The following is a 22,188-nucleotide window of genomic DNA, read 5'->3' as shown; positions in this document are numbered from 1 at the left end:
AGATATTGGTCTATTGCTATCAGTATTTAAAACGAGTAGTCTCGTGAACAAGACATTCGTATATAATGTCGAAATATCGAGCTCCACCAAATAAAAATAAAAAACATGGTAAATATCCCTTTTTAAATACTGATAGTAACAAAAATAACCATGTCAATTAAAAATCTTATATTGGTCTATTAATGAGGGCTTTCTCAGAAACATTTAAAATTATATGATCATATATATAATAAGTATTTTCGCATGTATGTATGTGCAAAACGCTTAAGCACTTTCTAAGGTCGTGTAGAGAATTCTTTTAACATGAAGCCCACCATCTTTACAGTATGTGTTTGGTGTTGTGTAATAAACTAATACTTACCATCGTCAAGATAAAACAAACATATGGTATTAATTGGAATTACAATCAGACAAATAGTTTAGAAGTTACACGGACACTAAAAGACGCACAAATCATAATATGTACGAGTATATAGATATATCTTATACTTTTTTTTTACTCTAGCAGCCTGTAAATATCTCACTGCTGGGCTAAGGCCTCCTCTCCCTTTGAGGAGAAGGTTTGGAGCATATTCCACCACGCTGCTCCAATGCGGGTTGGTGGAATACACATGTGGTAGAATTTCGTTGAAATTAGACAAACGCAGGTTTCCTCACGATGTTTTCCTTCACCGCCGAGCACGAGATGAATTATAATCACAAATTAAGCACATGAAAATTCAGTGGTGCCGGCCTGGGCATGAACCTGAAATAATCGGTTAAGATGCACGCGTTCTAACCACTGGGCCATCTCGGCTCATATCTTATACATATGAACACATTACAATATACAGCTAAGGCTATAATTGTGAAAGTGTTTGTTCGTCCTACTTTTACACAAAAATCTATCGTCATTATATTCGGCGAATTGCTTGAGAAGGCGATCACTCCATTGCGTGCAAAATATAAAGTGGAATAAATAATAAAAATACAAATGTCATAGATAATATAATTATTAAATAAAATAAGGTTTTATTTCATGAATTATCACTGCTTATAATAACGCATTATCGATATTGACTAATAATTATTAGGGGTTCCTAAAGGATCAGTTTTAGGTCCTGTTTTGTTTTTAGTGTGCATAAATGATCTTCTATTTTGTGCTAAAGGTATTTTGATGCTGTTTTATCTGCTGGTGATAATTTATACTAAATCTTTTTTTGAAAAATAATTGATAATGTTCATAAATCCTAAAAAAAGGTTTACGTTTATTTCGAAATATATTATACATGCGAAATAGTATTACGACTAAAGTTATAGAAAATAACGAATAAAGGTTTTATTAAAAAAGTTAAAAATAACCGATTTACCACCACAATCCAAAATGGCCGATTCGTTTAGAATTACAACGTTTAACTACCTACCTAACTAAAGGTTTAAACAATAAAATAAAATTCCTGTCGATGAAACGGTGAGAATTTTTTAATTTGAAAATAACAAGATACAAGTCGTAATACGACTCAAACCGTCATACCGCAAGTGATTGATGGCATTTTTATTTATAATCTGCGCTGAGGTATTTCTTAGAAGTGGGACGTGTTCAATATGCGATTCGTTTTTTACGATAATGATATGTTACTTATTTTACATACCATTTTATTTTTAGTCCACGTTGAATAAATAACAGCCGTTTTATTTTGTATTCGTTACGTTCAGACAATGAGATATTTTATCGTAAGGAACTTTAACACACCTAACCGATCAAGCGAGACAGCTGCTGATTAGCAAACATTTGCAATTTGAATCACATTAAAACTTATAATGATCGTGATACCAACTTAGTCGTACAGAGGCCTATATATGTACAACTAAAATTCATTGAAGTTTAATTATCCATCTTATCTTTAGGATATTTTCATGATGTAGGTAGTAACCGAGCTGGGGTCTAGTTGAACTACAACCGCCCGTCGACATTGGGGGGCTTACAGATGCGTTACCCGCCTTTAAGAAATGTGTCACTTTTCTTGAAGATTCCATCTTATTTAGTACTTATAAAAAATACTTTATACGTCTTCAGGTACGGTGGAGTGGTGATTTGCGCAAAACGGCTGGCAGGAGCTGGATGCGAGTTGCCGAAGAAAGACCACAGTAACGTGCATTTGGAGAGTCTTATATTCAGCAGTGGACGAATATGGGCTGATGATGATGTTGACAAAATACTTCATAAGTGACCAGTTAAGCGGTGTTAATTAGCTTTGTGGAGATCTGATGGTTCCGGTACAGCGGGCTAGAAGAGGCAGACTCTTCCCTGGTTGGCGCCACAATGGCAGTTAAGACCCTTTACATTTATAACAATGCCAGCAAAAAAAAAATCTCTGAGTATCGCTATAATCTTTATCGATGTTTCCTTTGTTGTGGTCTAAGCCCGCATCTATCGATCATTGTTTTACGGAATCTGGTGTTTCCACAAGCGATATATTTAAAGCTACGATCACACATGTTCGTCGAAGTAATTGTGACAACTGCACTGTATTTTGTCTCGCTTGATTGTTCATATGTAACCGTAGACTCACAAGGATACTGCGTCGAGCTATATTATTTAATAGTCAATTAAAATATACAATTCATCCGCCTCTCTGGTTATAAGGTTTTATATCCTGAAGTCGATGAGAAAATGTCAGCTATAATTCAAATCTTTTAGCCGTTGGTCATGCGCCTAAACTTTATTGTATTTTCATTTCATTTTAATGATTGGTCTGCCATCGAACTCTGAACGAGGATACAGAGGGGATACCCTTGTGTACGTTATGATATCATAGTGCAGAGAAGATGTTAGTCTAATAATAATTAGAACCGTACTTCGAACCCATAGATCGAACCTTTTTCAATACATCAACTATCGAAGGTCAGCTTTCTCAATTTGGAATTGTACATTCCCAGTTTAAACAAACAGACAATTTAGCTATATACACAAATATTTCTCACGATTATCGCCTTTAGAATGTCGATCAGCAATGGTGACGTGTGTCGAATCAAACAATTGTATATAATGTGTTTGTAATCGTATTGATGTCGGCGACTGCTGAACAAATATATAAAGAACTCAGAAAGAAGTTGCATTAACTTAGAATATATAGTACTAGTTAAATGTCTAAATGGTCTAGTAACCTACAAGGCAACTCCCGAAGTTCAGAGTTCAAATAACGCGTCATGCCAAAAAACCTATCGGGTTTTTCTATCAAGAAAATTTTAGTAGAAGAGCGAAGTTTTGTAAATCCGTTTACCTGCACAGTTAGTTTTTCCGGTCGTGTGAGATTCTCATCGGATTATGCGAGTCCGATGATAAAGTGCTATTTATAAACTATAATTTCACGTTCATAGTGAGCTAAACTCACTAAAGTTGTATAGTCGAGAATCTTCTATCAGGGCAATGTTTAATAAATTCCATTACTGCAAGTTTCTTCGAAATCGACTTATTTCTTATTCTTATATATAAATAAAGAGTAACTACTGAGTTTCTTGCCGGTTCTTCTCGGTAGAATCTACATTCCGAACCGGTGATGACGATTCAAAAGTGCTTGTAAAAGCCTACTTGAATAAAGTAGATTTCGATTTCGATTTCGATGTCGATTTCGATTCCGATTCCGATTTTGATTACTCGTTAGCGATTTACAGCTCACAATGTCACTGTGATGATCCCACTCACAGTTAAACGGCGCACCTTTAAAATCTGGAAGTCGTTTCTGTTCATCCCGTGTATAAAAACACAAGTTCCGAATTCGTATTATTTGTACATTTAAAGATAATACAAAACAAGAACCAGTCGCAGACCCGAGTTCGCTTGAAAACTTTAAACGATATGCATTTAAAATAATACAAAAAATTCACACAATAAATTATTTTTAACCAAATAAAACGACATACAAAAAAGTACAGTATAGAGTTTTGTTTTATAACAAAACGCTGAGTTTCATTTGAATTTAATATTACTTTTTTTATTTAAGCTTTAAAAATGATTTTACAGTTTTTTTTGTCTTGCAACGTCTTGTAGCGATCATTTATGTTTTATTTTGAACGTCCTTTTATTTTAATGTGTACGAGCATTTTAAGTTACCAGACTGAAATTGGCTTTCCGAGACATTTACATTATATTTTAATTAAATAAATAGAATGGCCAGTACTACCTACTGGGCTATCTGAGAATAAATGGTCACCAGTGTCCTTAACAACATCCTTAAACAATATCAATGTGCAACCTACCTTGGAAATATTCTGAATCTACTATATATGCAGAATGTTCAGAAGCTCATAGAATTATTAAGAAAACATGAGAAATCTGTTTGGGTCGGTTATTTTATCTCTATTTCACGTACTTTCAAAAACCACGAATTTTAATTATCTCTGTATAAGCAGTGTTATAAAAACTGATGCATCTTATTATTATTATTATTTTCAATGAGCCAACATTACGAGAATTCAATTATTTTTAACATCAGAACGCAGAAAATGAAATACATTGAATAATTAAACAGTTGATAACAGTGCGCCGAAGGCGTCGGTCGGAAACAGACATAATAACACATTAGAGGTGACATCGACAAAAATAGAATTTATTTACATATGTGTATTCTCGGGACGTATTCTCTATGTGTTTATTAACTCGGTCATTTTGACGGAAGAATGCGGGTAGTATTAGTATTACTTTAAGTGCTAAATTTGTTAACATATGCTCCCGGAGAAGGAAAACATCACGACGAAGCCTGGACCCACTGCTGGACATAGACTACTGTAATTAGCTCGATCAACTCTCAATCTTTACGCATTGCCAGATGCCAGACACTGTTCGTGTATTGCGACTACACTTAGCTTAAGTCCTACGCTCGCCAAGGCCTTGCCTCCTGTGACCAGCTCGCTTCTATTTCAGTTTACTAACTTGACTTTTTTTGAAAAAGCCTGCACATATTACAAAATAAGCGAAACAGCTGCTTACCTTATCCACAAGAGGATTGAAGAGGCATTAGCCCGAACGAACATACTAAGATTTTAAAGACATTTTATTTTATATATTAATTATATATTTAATTTATTTCTAGAACATGCCACTTCTATGCTACACCATAGTCTGTGATTAGTTTAATATCTTAAAACGAGTTAAAACGCCATTCGTCAGGGTCACTAAAGTGTACAGCGCTGTTAACATGAACATACACAATCACTTAAATTGAAGTATCCATTCGAACAAAATGACATTCTGTCAAAGCGTTCTTTACAAATATTTATTTAATTTATACTTTGTAAGTAAAACCAACACCTATCATGAATAAAAATGGACATTAATATGTCTGTTTAAGATCGATATCTCAGGCGCATAGAAGTTGGCCTGATAGGTCCGCCGGCTTTTATGTGATGCTGTTAAGTGCTGATAATTTCACATCTAACTTAAACATCCTTCTCATCAAAACAATCGAAATATATTCAAGTATTATTTTTATAGGTAGTTAGCATTAGCATTAGCAGCGCGTAAATGTCCCACTGCTGGGATAAAGGCCTCCTCCCACTTTGAGGAGAAGGTTTGGAGCATATTCCACCACGCTGCTCCAATGCGGGTTGGCGGAATACACATGTGGCAGAATTTCATTGAAATTAGACACATGCAGGTTTCCTCACGATGTTTTCCTTCATCGTCGAGCACAAGATGAATTATAAACACAAATTAAGCACATGAAATTTCAGTGGTGCCTGCCTGGGTTTGAACCCGAAATCATCGGTTAAGATGCACGCGTTCTAACCACTGAGCCATCTCGGCTATAGGTAGGTAACCTGAGGGTAAATGTCTGTAGAAAATATTGACCATTCCTTACAAATCCAATGCGCCAGCCATCTTGGGATCTAAGATGATATAACCCCTGTGCACAAGTATTATTTTTCACATTCAAGTAATATTTTTATAGGTAACCTTAGGGCAAATGTCTGTAGAAAATATTGACCATTCTTTACAACTCCAATGCGCCAGCAACCTTGGAATCTAAGATGGTATATCCCTTGTGCTTTGTACACACACTAGCTCACTCACCATTCAAACCGAAACACAACAATACTAAGTATTACTGTTAAGCGGTAGAAAATCTGAATCTGAATCTGGTGGTACCAGCCCAGAGACACTGTGGAGAGTATTGAACAAATATATTTTTAATAATAATAATTTTTAGTAAACATAGTAGTCGGAGTTACATGTAAAATACCAATTCAAGTATAAAACCTTATTTTTATTAAAGACTACTGACTGGCGCTAAATAAGTAAACCAAAATCGGAATTTACGTTCTAACCTAACGAATACAATTATCAAATTAATTTGTCCAGCAATTGTTAGTAGAACCAATAACTTCTGTACAGATGAGAATTTCAACAACATTTGTTTGTAAAATGAACATTTTTCATCTGTTAATAAATACTTAATCATTCATATTAAGATTCATCTTCGATCGGACGAACGGTTCAACCGGTGGCAGACATTTTGGACACTTCTCTAGATCATAATTAAGATCAACGAATCTTAATTGATATTCTTATTGTAAAAACCCGTAACGAAACTTATTTAAAACTTATTGGGTTTTCCCGACGAGAATGAGAATCTATCTCAGTGGTAGAGCGTAGTCTGAATGTTGATAGTATACACGATTGCGTACTCCTCCACGTTGAATTGACGTTTAATTGTTTTGATTGTCATTAATCTAATTTTAATCGTATAATGCATCTAAAAGTTCTCGTAAGCAAGGCCGTTAATGATACTAAACAACGCGGAGGAGTTGGCTTCGTAGTGAACAGATCTATACAGGTCTTGCGCCTGACTTTGCAATCGTATCTGAGTTAAGAGTACACCTGTGTACCTGTGTTATCGGACATGCACTATAACATGTGCTGCACAGTTGGACAGTAACTCTTGATTTGATTCAATACCGTAGCCGCTGTCGGTCAGGAGTTCAGGACATCCTCAACGACACCTCTGCTACCATCAAAGAGGCCACAGAACCGGACGAGTTTATTGAGGATAATTAAAACTTTATGTAAAATTTTATGTTGTAATCCATTAAACACTTGTTAGGTAAAAAATTACTTAAGCGATATTTTTTGTTTTTTTATCAATTTATTCGGAACGGACCAGTTTTGAACATATTTTAAACAAAATTCAGAATCATTTAAAAATAAAACGTATCATAAAGCAATGTACCTATTAACACACAAACGCTTTTATATAAATTAATTTTGAAAATCTTCTTAATTATTCTGTTAAAATACTAATTAATTATCAGAATAAAAATTTAAATACAAAATTTGTTATAATTATTTAATTAAAATGACGATTCAAACGACCTTGAGCCAACTTGAATAAAGTATACTGACCTTTTCCTCCTTTGTCCTAACCCAAAGGTTAGTGACCTAGTTAATTTTGGCCAAGGCGGGCAATCTCAAGGGAGTAGTCTAGGAACTACTCTGGACATATTATATATGCTATTTACTTCGTGGTAAGGCTTTGTGCAAGCCCGTCTGATCAGATATATCAGATATACTACAACTAAGGGTGTCTGAGCCAGTGTAACTACAGGCACAAGGGACATAACATCTTAGTAAGCCAGGTGGCCCAAATACTCGTCCGATAGCCTATACCATAAAAAAATGCACACAAACACTACACCTGTGTTTACGCACTTGTGCATATATAATTTTCTCTCTAATACCTGACCCTCATAATCCGGTGGAACGCAACGAACCTAAAGGTCACCATCCATATAAATTTTTCTTTTTTTGGCTCACTTTTAACGAATTCGAGCTGAAATAATTTCGCATCCGGCCCTGACAATTACGACAAAGTTTGGTCGCAAATATTCCCTCTAGCAATTGTAATTTGTATTGTCGGTACAAATATTTGTTCCGGCTCACTATAGTTATTTTATACGTACGTCGTATGTATGTCTTAATCAACGCGATGACGACTATATTTTAAAAACATCGAATAATCAAATTGACTGAGACATATTCTTTGTACCTTTGACATTATTTTATATTTTTGTTTCCGTTATAATTTGTCTGAACGATTATAAAATATCATCGCAAACTAATTATTGATGACAATAACAACTCTACTTCTCCACGACGACGAAACGAATACTTATTGGATAGAGATGCTTGTATTTAAGCTCGATTTCCAACGAAGATCTGATCAAGAACATTAATACTGGATACTTACCTCTATATAAATCTGGTTTGTTTTAAGAGCTATGCGCTGTTTTTCAAATCGGTGGTAGACTTGAAATATTGACGATTCAAAATTGCTTTATTGTAAAGTTTATTTAAATAAAATATATTGGATTTGGATTGTGATGACTCTCCATCTTCTGCGTCTATTTGGAATGTCGCTTAGCAGATTTTTTTCTCGAAGGGAGGTCATGTAATTCTGGATTCCTTAGCCGGCTTGGCTTAACATAAGGATCGCCATATCAAGTTTCAGTCAGAATCGACTTGATCAATATCGTCTTAGATTTTCGCGATTATTACACATTGAAATAAAACTAGTTTTTAACGGATTTAATCGCGTATATTAATTATTTTAACATCCCGACGTTTCGAGCACTTTGCAGTGTTCGTGGACTTTGCAGTCTGCCCGTGACCACGATTAAATCCGTTAAAAACTAGTTTTATTTCAATTGATCAATATCATTGTGATTATAAGGCAAGACATTCTTATTAAGAATTATTTAACATTTTATAACGATTATCGGTTTCTGCTGAATCGTGTAAGTCGTTTAACAATAAAAAAACTAGTAATCTGACCGTCAAAACAAGATGGCGTCATAATGCAGCAAAGCTTCGCCAATTATTAAAATAACGTGCTGTAGCCGTGTGCTAATAGTTTCCATTATAACAAACAGTCCGGCACAATGCAATTAACACTGTTATAACATAAAAATTATCAAGCAAACATCAAAAGAACAATTTCTTCATACGTTCGTACATACATTACGACATTTCGTCTTTATTTATAAATCTAGGTATATTTTGGGGTTCCGTACCTAAAGGGTAAAATGAACCCTATTATTAAGACTCCGCTGTCCGTCCGTCTGTCACCAGGCTGTAACTCATGAACCGTAGATCTACAACTCATGATTTGATTTGATTTTATTTTATACTTAGATACTTATACCATAAAATACCATAAAACAGACATGATTTTTTTGCCGATTTTATAGATAATGGCAGAATACCTGGTTTAATGGAAAGCATTTTCATTTGATGACGATTTTAATAATGTAATAAATTATTATAGGTAGGTTAGAAGATGCGGTATTTAATAAACGCGTAGGCTTCGCAGTAATCGGGTTATAAGCAAATTAAAAGCCTGCAAATGTTATGCGGGTAGCGTGAGACCAGCCTTTGGAGGAATCCTCGCTGGAGGCCTTTGTCCGGAAGTAGGCATATTACTGCTGCGATGACGATGACGGTTGTTGAGAGCTTGGTCAAGACCGCTCCACACGTGGACGACTTGAAGCTTATTGTACACTGTTTCTTTGCATCGTCGAGCACGAGATAAATTATGAAAACACGTGGAAAGTCAGAGGTGAATGAACCTATAATATTAATTTTTTTAAGTCATATACTTGCTAACGGATCAACTGATGGTAAGTGGTCACCATTGCCTATATATATCGGTACTGTATTGGCCATACTTTACGTCGCGAATGTGCCAAAAACCTTGGGAACTAAGGGAACTATTTTGTGCTTTGTGAAACCGTAACATAACAACACTAAATATTACTGTTTATCGGTAGAACACGTGATTAAGGATGATACCGACCCTACCATCAGTGACTAAGAAGCTGAACAAAAGAACACTTGCCTGCAATTCCCTATGCCCTAAGGTAGTAAAGATGCTTATGGGGGGGGGGGGGATGTGTTATAAATAGACTTAATCAATGCACCTTTCGCAAGTATCGCCGGACCGGTTCGTCGAGTTTTTATCAAACGTAGATATGTAATACCGTTCGATGTACGTTTGCTAACACAACGTTTGAATAGGGACGAGTTTTTTTAATGAACCTTTATGATATAGAAGCGACTTTTCACCTTCGTAAACTAGCGTTAGATTTAAATGCCGGGATGTATTGGATCTTTTCGTTTAATGGAATATTTTGAATACAATTAAATATGCTTTATTCAAGTAGGCTTTTATAAAATACTTTTAATCGCCATTATTCATGTTTCAATGAATTCAACTTGCAAGGTTTCAGAATGTAGAGATTCTAACGAGAAGAACAAAGTTTTGTATAATATTAATTAAATATAATTTAATTTAATTACTTATTTAATATCTTGTTTGTAAATCAAGTAAAAGCTGATCTTTCCTTGTCATCTATATAATCTTAATAAATTATTTAAATTTACTAATCGTCGAAGTTACAAAATCATTGCGGAAAAGATTGTATAAAAACGAATACCTCGCCTCAGGGATTTACCTATCTAAACTAAAATTATATATTCGAAAGAAACTGTCCGTCTGTCTGTTACTTTTTAATGAAGTTTGATATGAAGCAATTCAACTTTAAGAATTGAAGGCTATGGAAAATAGGCTATGTTTTGACACCCAAAACCTGACAACATACCGGTAAAACGCGGACGAAGCCGTATGATATACTAGCCGTGCCCGCAACTTCGGCCGCGTTTGAATTTAACAAAAAAGTTATTGTTGTAACCTAAGTTACTCCTTATAACATCAGCTTCCCGCCAGTGAAAGTCCCGTCAAAATCGGTCCAACCGTTCCAGAGATTATCCAGAACAAACAGACCGACAGAAATTAAAAAACAATGTTATTTTGGTATATGTGCCGTGTATACATACATATGCATTTAGTAAAAAGCGGTTATTTTAATATTATTACAAACGGACACTCCAATTTTATTATGCTTAATAATAATAGAAAATTTGCGGAGTCGGAAACTTGGCGTCATAAAGACTAAATAATAATAAAAGTTCTCACAACAAACTCCCAAGAATTCATCTGCTAAGCGTTATTTCTCCACGGCACGATCCTTATCATTCATCACGAGATACAAAATAACATACTCAAGGTCGAAATCATATATTATTTACTATTTTGTAAATATACTGAGCAATAATTCATTATCTTTTAAATATTAAATATTTTATGGGATATTTTCTTCTGATCGTATCCATATAAATTAAAACTTTGGCGTATGTGTGTGGTTTTAAATTATATGTATATATATATTGTCAGAAGATGGGTCTGGGTGTTTGTGGTACCGTCGTTACTTCTGTTAATTATTATTTTTCTTAACACAAGTGCTTTAGCTACTTACATTGGAATCAGAGTAATGTAGGTGATGTTGTCCAATATATATATGAGAAATCAGAAGTAACGACGGTACCACAAAAACCCAGTCCCAAGACAACATAGAAAACTAATAAACTTTTTCTACATCAACACGGCCGGGAATCGAACCCGGGACCTCGGAGTGGCGTACCCATGAAAACCGATGTACACACTACTAGACCACGGAGGTCGTCAAAATTAACTACTATTTTTGTGTAATAATTGTCTATTTGGTTAAATATGTTCCCCAAACGAAAATACATATTTTTTAAGTGTCTATTTGTCCGGAGTAATCATCGAAACTATTAAACAAATGCAAATTGGATTATCTCATCACAATCGGGTCTATTGAATGTTACAAATGTAAAATTTACGTATATTTACATATATAAGTATTTAGAATAATATGAATTTGTAATTAAATTAATATCGGTACATTTAAAACAATACATTACAAAAGTACATAAAATATCTAAATAAAGAGAATAGAAAACTATATCCACTCCATCTATGTTACAGTTAGACGAAATGATCACCTGATGGCACGGGGTCACCCCATTGACAATGGCGCTGGAGGAAATTTCGGACATTGTCTATGCGCCACCACCCTTGGAAAATAAGATGTTATGCCCCTTGTGCCTTTAGCTACACTGCCTCAATCACCCTTCAAAACAAAAATTCTAAGTAGCACTGTTTAGCGGTAGAATATCTGATGATGGTGGTACCTACCATACATTTAGTCTCTGTATTTCTATAATTTATTTTTTTAAGAATCGTAGCAACGCCCAAAGCAAAATTAAGAAATTGATAATATTCCTATTTTCCTCTCATTTTAAGCTTATCACTTGTATTAGGAGTGGAGACGACAAGAGACCCCCTTGGGGGTGAGGATCGATCCTGCGACTTTTTACATCGGTAGGTGGCAGGTTTAAATCTTAAAATATAACCGAAGTTACGATTCCTTACTTGCAAGCACCTGTTTTTGTGTGAGATTCATCTCGTGCAGCAGTCAAGAGAAACATCGCGTCGGATTAAAATCCGCCATATGTCTACCGATCCGCATTGGAGCAGAAGTGGAATAATCTCCGAAGGGTATTTATACACTGTTACTTTAATTCTGTACGTATGTCTGTCTGTGCCACTTCTACTAAACTCCGTTCTTAGGCTCAAACTTATCTTCAGTTGGCGAAGCTGAACACACATTCCATTCCTCATATTCAAAGTCAACCCCAGTACACAAACTGAATTACACTTTATACACAATGATTTTAATAAACGAATTAAATTAAAACTACCGCAAATATATAAAATGCGATCTTATTTTTATGATACCGGATATATCTAGTAGTACAATGCAGCAAAAAAAAACGTGTAGTTATTTCTGTATTAATGTAACAATTATAATACAAATGTATGTTAATTTAAATGAATATTTAGATCGTTACCTAAATACGTTAAATGCAAATCGTACAGGACGTACGTCTCTCTCGATACTCAATGAAGTGAAAGCACTTTAAATAATTTTATTTTTAAGTTAATCTGTGGTAAGTAATACTTACACCACTTTCTGAGGAATGCGCTCGTGAGCTTAGCGCATAATTTGTCACGGCCCTGCATTTTGATTGTCCACAAATCTTCAATAAACACAATATCACACGGCACCACACACACACTAAAACCGTTCCATTTAGTTGTTGATCAATTTAAATTGACAATTCCACCGGGCGCAGCGTCCTCCTTCGCCGGCGGTCGGTCGCGAACTGACTTCTGTGACTTCTATGACGTTACGCGATGTGCGTATGCGCAGAAACCTGCGATATAAGGAAAAAAATATGTTAAGAACATGTTCTGGCTACCAAAGATCATGGCTGAGGACCGTCTCCGAAGGCTGGGTAAAGGTGAGAATAATTTTTATCAACATTTAAATACATTACCGACGTCAATTAAGCCTTTAATTTTCAAAGTCTAATTTGTAACTACTTATACAAATTAATTAAAATTTAATTTACAATAATGATTGTTGTTTTCTTAAACAGTTATTGTTTAACTGTATTCAATAAAAATTATATGTTTAATGAGGCAGATTGCACACCTTGACCCGGGCCTATGGAAGACTGACGGCCCGTTACTCCTTTTAAAGATTGGAACTGTAACGATGTATTATTCAAATCAAATCAAGTCAAATCAAAATATACTTTATTCAAGTAGGTTTTTACAAGCACTTTTGAATCGTCATTTAACAAACTATTAAAAGTAATGCTACTACCGGTTCGGAATGTAGATTCTACCGATAAGAACCGGCAAGAAACTCAGTAGTTACTCTTTTTCAACATCTAAAAATACAGTCATGTTAGTTAAATACAATTATATATGTATGTTATATCTCCTGCCTGGAAGTCAACAAGTATTAACTCCACGCTTATTCATCATCAATATAATCTTGTATCGAATAATACGCCTTCTTTACAAATGTATTTTTTACAAATGACTTGAACCTATGAAACAGCAAAGTTAAAAATGTCTGCGGATTTTTATTATAGCAACGGATACCTTGCCCCAACAAAGATTTATTGACTTTGCGGATTCGGTAACTTGGCGTTCTCAGGTTATCCTTACTTCTTGTGCACATACAATGACTATCACGGATTGATTTTGATTTCGGATAAAAGATGGCGCGATTACTAAAAAGAAAACCTACCCTATTTTCGTACCTACTCGGCTTATAGGGACACTCCTACGCTTAATGTCAAACAGTAAGCTGATACGAGGAGTACCTCGTAAATTACTCATCAAGTTATAAGCAAAAATCGTTTGGCAAAAAGTAAAATATTATCAGCCTGAAAATGTCCCATTGCTAGGCTAAGGTCTTCTAGTTGTGGATAAGGATTAGAGCTTTTTCCATCACTCTATTAAAATGCGGGTTGGTTGATACTCATGTGGCAGAATTTCATTAAAATTAGACATATACATGCACGATGTTTTCCTCATCGCTGAGTACGATATATCAAATTTAAAGTTATCGTCAGGCTTTTTAATTGGCATGAATCAAAATGCCAATTAAATTTCGCGACTGTCAATTTTCGACCAACAGAGCGTTAATGGCGGAGCAGTTCTAAATCTTCTTGCTTATAGTAATAATTGAATAGACTATAATTCGTGTTCCGTAACTGAAAAAACTACTGAACCAGTACACGTAAAACTTGTACCAGAAGTTGCAACGCGTTTTCTGAGAAGGTTTTATCATATAATAAACGGCACACCGTCTTTATTTGCCTTATGTGTATAGACCGATCCGTTTCACCCGGTTCTGCTAACCGCATCAGTCGATATTTTCAAATCAGACTAGTATCTGATATAAGCGCGCTTAAAAAAATATAATCATTCTTAGATAACAGTATAGGTACATTATTAGTACAGTTTCTATTTAACGGCCTCGTTTTATTTTGTGGCAAAATATAAAACCGCAATTTCCGAGGTCCTGGGTTCAAATCCCATGTGGGACCGATAAAAAGTTAGAAAGGTTTACCGTCACATCGGATTATACGAGTGAGGGAATTAAGTGCACCTGTGCTTGCACGTATGCTTGTGTACTATTATATATCCTGCGTTGTTGGCTGGACTCCCTTGGGAATGGCCGCAGTCGGTCAGGGCGACATCAGTCTTGATTTGTGAGTTATATCAAAACTCAAATTGCATTAGCAACCTGTAAATTTCCCACTGCTGGGCTAAAGGCCTCTTTTCTCACTTGAGGAGAAGGTTTGGAGCATATTCCACCACGCTGTTCCAATACGGGTTGGCGGAATACACATGTGGCAGAATTTCGTTGAAATTAGACACATGCAGGTTTCCTCACAATGTTTTCCTTCACCGCCGAGCACGAGATGAATTATAAACACAAATTAAGCACATGAAAATTCAGTGGTGCCTGCCTGGGTTTGAACCCGAAATCATCGGTTAAGATGAACGCGTTCCAACCACTGGGCCATCTCGGCTCGTAACTCAAATTGATCCATACAATATTGATAACTATAAAAAATAGAAAATATGCGAAACAATAAATGCTTACTTTTATCTATTAGATGCGAATACACGCAGTGCGTATATTTTTCAGCAACATCAATTTAGAAGCAAGACAGATAACACAATAGTCGCCGCGTGGCGGAAAATTTGATGAATTGGCAATTGAATGTTGACATGTGTTCAGCCAATCCGATACAAGATTTACACACAATCGCCAATCGAACGGCGTCGTGTGGAATGATGAAGATGTCCTCCTAACCGAGTTTTCGGTCACAATTATAAAATTCAAAAGAGTCGTTAAAGAGCGTTTGTGTGCTAAAGGATATTACAACACTAATGACTTTTTAGTTGACTGCACACCTTGGGAATGAAATGATCGCCTCCAGGCTGTTTTAATTAACTAAAACTGTACATGAAAAATGGTTAAAAAAAAAATATATCCCGCTGAGTTTCTTTCGCCGGTTCTTCTCAGATCCGAGGTGCTAAATTCCGAACCGATGGTAGATTTTTGACAATCAATAAGCAAACACTTCTATATTGAATAAAGATTTTTGACTTTGACTTTGACAGTCGTGAAAAACAGACACAATCCATGTATATTATACCCTACTATAAGAATACTAATCATTCCTCATATCACTAATGTGTCGCCGACCTTGAGAATTAAAATGTCCCTTGTGCCTGTAGTTACAGTACCCGCCCTTCAAACCAGAACACAATAATTTTAAGTATTGCTGTTTGGCGGTAGTATATCATGCGTGGATGGTATCCACCTAGACGGGCTTGCTCAAAGCCATACCAAGTCGCATCGTCTTGGTAGTTTCAGACCCGGAACACAAGAAAAACGCCATTAATTAAAATAAATTACATAGTGTCCCGAAGCTTTATTAACCCGAGTGAATAGTTCATGACAATTTTTATACGATCTATGAATTAAAGTATATATCTAATTGTAGATACTATAAAAATTAAAATGCTCTAATTAAATACACTTTAATAAACGTCAAAAAATAATATTTACTGAGATTTCAGGTCAGGGCGATTTATTAAGGACTTTATAATTGGTTTCAAATATGCTCGTGACCTTGAATGCCTGTCAATAGCCCTGCATAACTCGAGTATCTGGAGGTTGTACGCGCGCTTTAAACTTTGCGCAAAGATTTAACTGTCGTAGCAATTATAAATTCAATTAAAATAATTACTCGTTTTTTCGTAGGTCGTACGGACCTGGTTCCTACTGAATAAGGTTATATTACAAGGCTGATGACTGTCAAAAGGGCGTGTCAGGTACGTTCATGAGGAACGTAGCATTTCATTGAGCACAACTCAAGTCTGACCTCACTCTGTATATCGCTTGTGTTATAAGCCGGTGATATTTCAATGCGTGTATCCTTTGAATTTTATAATTATTACATAATATCTAGATACCGAAGTGTGTCCGAGAAGCAAACGCTCTCTAAGAAAACATACATATAATATATGTATATCATACCTATTGAACTCGAACAAATTTACCAACATACGTTTTGCTGGTGTACTGTAAAATGCAAACATATTCCCGTCTCATTTAAGCAACAATTTTTTCAATAAACTCTTGTTAATTAGAAACAAGATAGTTTCCATCCCGTCTCATGTATCATTTAATGGATGATCCTGTGATTATCATACATTGATTTTAAATGTCATAGAAAAGAAGACATCGAAACAGTCCAAAAAGTTTTCCCGTCAACAACAACACTGTAACTTGCGAATATTAAACTGACGCAATTTAAAAAAAAAATGCTAACACCTTTGGATTTGCCAAATTTTTTATAACAGATAATAAGATGTCGGACGATCTGTATTACAAAGTGCAAGGTCATTTACTTCTGCAGTTTTCTAGATGAACTAGTTGAGTCTTGATATTTTTATGTCGAGGCTATTCTTAGGAATCGATTGTTTTTGTGCAGAGCTATTTGTGTTCAAGACACTTCTAGACAACTGTTTTTTATAAAGTTTAACAATTTGTATATACAGAGTTGAGATGGCCTAGTGATAAAGAAAAGTTAATTTTAACCGATGACAGCGGATTCAAACCTAGGCAAGCACCGTTTTCATGCGCTTAACTTGTGTTTATAACATCGCGAGGAAGACCACATGAGTCGGATGTTAATCTGCCACGTGTGAATTCACCAACCCGCATTTAAACAGCATGTCGGAACAAGCTTACTTTCTCCCCAAGAGAAAAGGGGGAAAAAATCCCAAGACACAAGATTGTCCTCCAAAAACTTTATAGTACAATTACATATCATAAATTGTAAAAGGATAATAAACTCCTGAGGTCTTCTCAGGTTTTCGATTTGCTAACGGAACCCTAAACAATATTCCGATTAAGAATTACCAATTACGGGACAACCATCAAGCTTTGCATAACATTACGCAAATGTGAAAGTAGCTCACGAGATCACGAGAACGCGACACTCGCGGACGAATTTTAATTTTATCACTATTCAAAATTAAAACAACGAGACACATCAACTGGTTCCGTTATAATATTATGTGCTAATTGTATCGTATTGTCTGTAAGGATGTGGGCCTCACGAGTGGGCCTCAAACAAAGACCCAAATCATTAATATTCAAAACGAAGATATTCTTTATTCCAGTAGGCTCTTACGAGCACTGTGAATGATTAATTTTCAAGATGTTTAATGTTCTGATTCAACAATCAATTAAATAGTTGACACACTGTGCAGGACTCATAATAGTCGTCAAGTCTGTCTGTCTCTCATAATAGCCACAAGTACACTCTGTATTCCCTCGCCCTCACTATCCTATGAGAGTATGAAGGCATGGGATTGTATTGCTACTTAGTGCCGGCGTTAGGGGCTTGCGATGGAGCCACTGCTCAGGGTGCTAAGTTTGGGCGGGTGAGGTCTGGAGTCTCCTGCCTCCCGTGCTGCATACACACAATACTGTTCTTTACGCATATCTTTAGAATCGGTCCCCGATCAAACTGCACGGAACTGGTCGTCCACAATTTCTACTGTAAAAGACGGTCCTTGCAGCCTAGTCCGGCCCTGGTTCAGTATAATAGGGCGCCTAATGTTGCAAGTCACGACAGAAAAACCAAATAATTTTATTAATAGATTTTCGGGGTGTGCCGGAATATATATGTATAAGCATATACCGATTCCCATTCTTAGTATCTCGTATAAGTTAAAAAAACTAAGTATTGTACATGTAACTTTATTGTTAATTAGCGATGACTAACAGCCATCGAACCTTGAACTCCCTTTATCTTGTCTCCAACGACATTGTCTCACCGAGGCATCGTCAGCGTTGAATCACGTCTGTCTGTAAGCCTTTTATAGTTAAAAATCGTGACAGAAATCGCCAATATTATTCGTAATGTCGGTTTTCCTTTATTTTAACCGCACTTATAACTATCGTGGAAATTAGCTATTACATATGCCAAAAAATGTCATATATAATGATGCTAACCAGAAGGATCAGTCATTTTATAAAGTAGAATTTTCTAGTGAGCTTTGTGTAACCCGTTTGGGTTAGGTTCCACTTACTCATCAGTTTATCATGTTCCAATTCAAATGATGAATGAGTTTGAATGATATTACTGGCAATTAGAACATGATTACCTTCCTCCATCTGAGACCTCATGATTGGCACAGTATGGAAAGCAGAAGCCACAATCATTATTCGATATAGAAGCGTTACTCTTGCTTACCACCCGTTCCGAAAGAGACACAGACCGAGAAGAACAGGCTAAAACAAAATTAGCGATTTTCTTTTTATTTCTCGTTTCAAATTAAAAAATCGTAATGACCCACTGTTGGAAGGGACTCTTCTTATTGAGGTGAATATTCAAGAGCTTACTCTACCACACTACTCGTTAGTTATTGGCCGGGTTAAGAAGAATCTGTTACAAAACAGTTTAATATATTATGCAAAAACTGAGCAACACGACCCCGTCGTTTCTGTATTTACTTTAATGTATATTGTATACGTAAAAAGGAAAATGTATGTGTTTATGTAATAGTTCAAGTCAGTCCCGCCATTGAGTCAGTTCAATTAGAGACAATTTTTCAATTTTCCTTGTATGTTCTTTAACTAGAATTGATAGTAGTATTTAGCAGTAATCAAACCATGTCATTTAGGTAGACTGACTTACAAATTGATCACCTGATCACCGTTTGGTTACCATTTGGTACTGTAAATGGACCACCTGATTACCAAGTGGTTACCATTTTGTTATGTAAGAAATATTACTCATTCTTCACATTACCAATACGCCACCAACCTTGGGTAAAAACATGTCATGTCCCTTGTGCCTGTAGTTACACTGGCTCATCATTTAAAGGGGAACACATCAAATCAAATCAAAATCAAAATATACTTTATTCAAGTAGGCTTTTACAAACACTTTTGAATCGTCATTTAACAAACTATTTAAAGTAAAGCTACCACCGGTTCGGAATGTAGATTCTACCGAGTAGAACCGGCAAGAAAGTCAGTAGTTACTCTTTTTCAACATCTAAAAATACAGTCATATTAGTTAAATACAATTATATAAGTATGTCATGTCTCCTGCCTGGAAGTCAACAAGCATTAACTCCACGCTTTTTTATCATCTTTATAATCTTAATTCCAAGCATCGCTGTTAGGGGGTAGAATACATGATGAGTGGGTGGTACCTACCCAAACGAATGCACAAAGCGATAACACCAAGTAAAATAAGCCCCAGCCGCTATCGACGTATGAAACGAACTACAATCACAACGAGCTGAATTAATGAATCGCTTTTCTTTAGGACATTTATGTGTGTGTGCTCCCCACTGAATAGCTCGAGTTAGTGATATGAATTACAGCTCAATAAAAATTACAAAACTAAACAGAGATCCTACGGAAGTGGTTGTTGCAACAACCTTGTGTTCGTTTGGCAACGTCCTCGGAGCGGTGTCGACACTCATCGATTTGACTTCCGCCAGCGAATGCGTTCAACGGCTGATAGCACGTATAATATTATCGTGCTCGGGATTTCATACGCGTAAATGCTTAACTGATTTTCGTGTAAATTCAACACTTAAAAAGCCTTTTTTTCTATGAATAGTGTCGCCCACGTTTCTCTTAAGGTTCTACTCAATTATAAACGCAAATGCACTCTGTCTGACTGATACGCTATCACGACTAAGCCACTGAATAGATTTTGATGTAATTTAGTACGGAGTTAACTTAAACGCTAAGAAAAGACATGGGCTACTTTTTTGATGCCCCTCGATGGGGGCGTTGCCTAACTGATGTCCTTTGCCGGGACTCAAACTATCTCCAAACCAAATTTAATCTTTATCGGTTCAGCTAAGCTACACGTGAAGAGGTAACAGCTTTCGCCTTAATATTATTAGTAAAAGTTATATATTTATACTTTTAAGAAGACGGAAACTTTAAAAAAATAACAATACAAATATGAGGAATTACTAATACTGCTATTTACCCCTAGATTAAGCTTAAAGCTTGTTTTAGAAGTGGGACAACAATAGCTCAAGGAGTCAGGATCAATTCTGCGACTTTTTACATCACTAGGCGACCCTTAAACCACTGCGCCATTGGCGCTTTATAAATACTACAAAAATAAGACAAATTTTCAAAACTTCCCAATTAAAAAAATTCGAAGCCGATACTCGTGATAAATTTAGATCAAACGCATGACCCAATTCCTTGCGAATCGGTTAAAAAGGCGGCTACCGTTTATCGCAACGCGCCTCAACTTGCCGCTTGAATAACAATAGCCCATGTGGTCGAAGTCGGTTGTGAATTAAATCACTTCTACAGTTCCGTATATACAAACTAATAAGTTAAATATACCTAAATTATACAGAAGCTATTTTATATATAATAGGTAGGAGGACGAGTAAATCGACCATCTAATCGTAAGTGGTCACCATCATAAACATTAGCGCTGTGAGAAATATCAACCATTCCTAAGACAGAAAGAGAGCTAAGATGTTATGTCCCTTATGTCCGCAGTTACACTGGATCACTCAGTATTACTGTTTGGCGGTTGAATATCTGATAAGTGGTAACCTACCCAGACGGGTTTGGGCAAAGCCCTCACACCAAGTAATGGTCCCATTTTCACTTGTTGAAGATTTTTAAATTTAATTTTTCAAGCATAGTCACTATCTTTATAGGTGTGACCAAGACCAAGGCAAAATAATTCAGCAATTCTTCCAACTCTTTAACCGACGGTTTGAGAAAAGGAGGTCATAATTCCATCATTGCCATTTTTGTTAAAATTTTATGTGATTATCTACCGATTTCCCTTTGTTATCTATTGACTAGCTTCAGTGTTATTAATAAAAAATATTTCGATTGAAGCAAATTCATGTTTCCATAAAATTTTCAATGATTATTGTGGTCAAATTTCGTTTTGGCGTAAGCAATGGCTTTTTTGCGGTTAGTAGAATTATCTACGAGGCGTAAGTGAATAGCATTTCTATAAAACAGTTTCGTAAGTATGGAAGAAGAAAAATTACACAATTAACGGCCATTACTGGTAGAACGTGATGTACGATAACGATTCGTTAAATTCGTTAGATTAGTGAAATAAATATATTATCTCGAGACCAAGTTTCAACCATATATATGTCATGAATATAAACAAGTTAATAATTATATTGTGGAGGTGCTAAGGCGCTAGATAAAAAAAAAAGTTTTGTTTCGTTTTGCTCAAACAAACTTTTCGACTTTTTATGTTAGTACATTGTATTTTGTTTATTAATTGAATATATATTTAATGAATAAAATGTACAT

General features: G+C 35.6%; 1 protein-coding gene across 2 annotated transcripts in view; it reads right to left on the bottom strand.

Moving 5' to 3' along the window:
* The window catches only part of LOC125075096 (scavenger receptor class B member 1), a 99,372-nt gene that overhangs the window by 47,897 nt on the left and 29,287 nt on the right, over nt 1-22,188 (bottom strand). For both annotated transcript variants that reach the window (XR_007120180.1, XM_047686704.1), the window contains exon 2: nt 12,923-13,174. Coding sequence is in view for 1 of the 2 variants with exons in the window: in XM_047686704.1 (XP_047542660.1) it covers nt 12,923-12,980 (58 nt within the window). In the remaining variant the exon portion in view is untranslated. The remainder of the gene's footprint in view (nt 1-12,922; nt 13,175-22,188) is intronic.

This window comes from Vanessa atalanta, chromosome 29 (assembly GCF_905147765.1).
Source record: "Vanessa atalanta chromosome 29, ilVanAtal1.2, whole genome shotgun sequence".
Lineage (NCBI taxonomy): Eukaryota > Metazoa > Arthropoda > Insecta > Lepidoptera > Nymphalidae > Vanessa > Vanessa atalanta.
The sequence above is the reverse complement of the archived record's forward strand: the minus strand, read 5'-3'. Positions and strand labels throughout refer to the sequence as shown.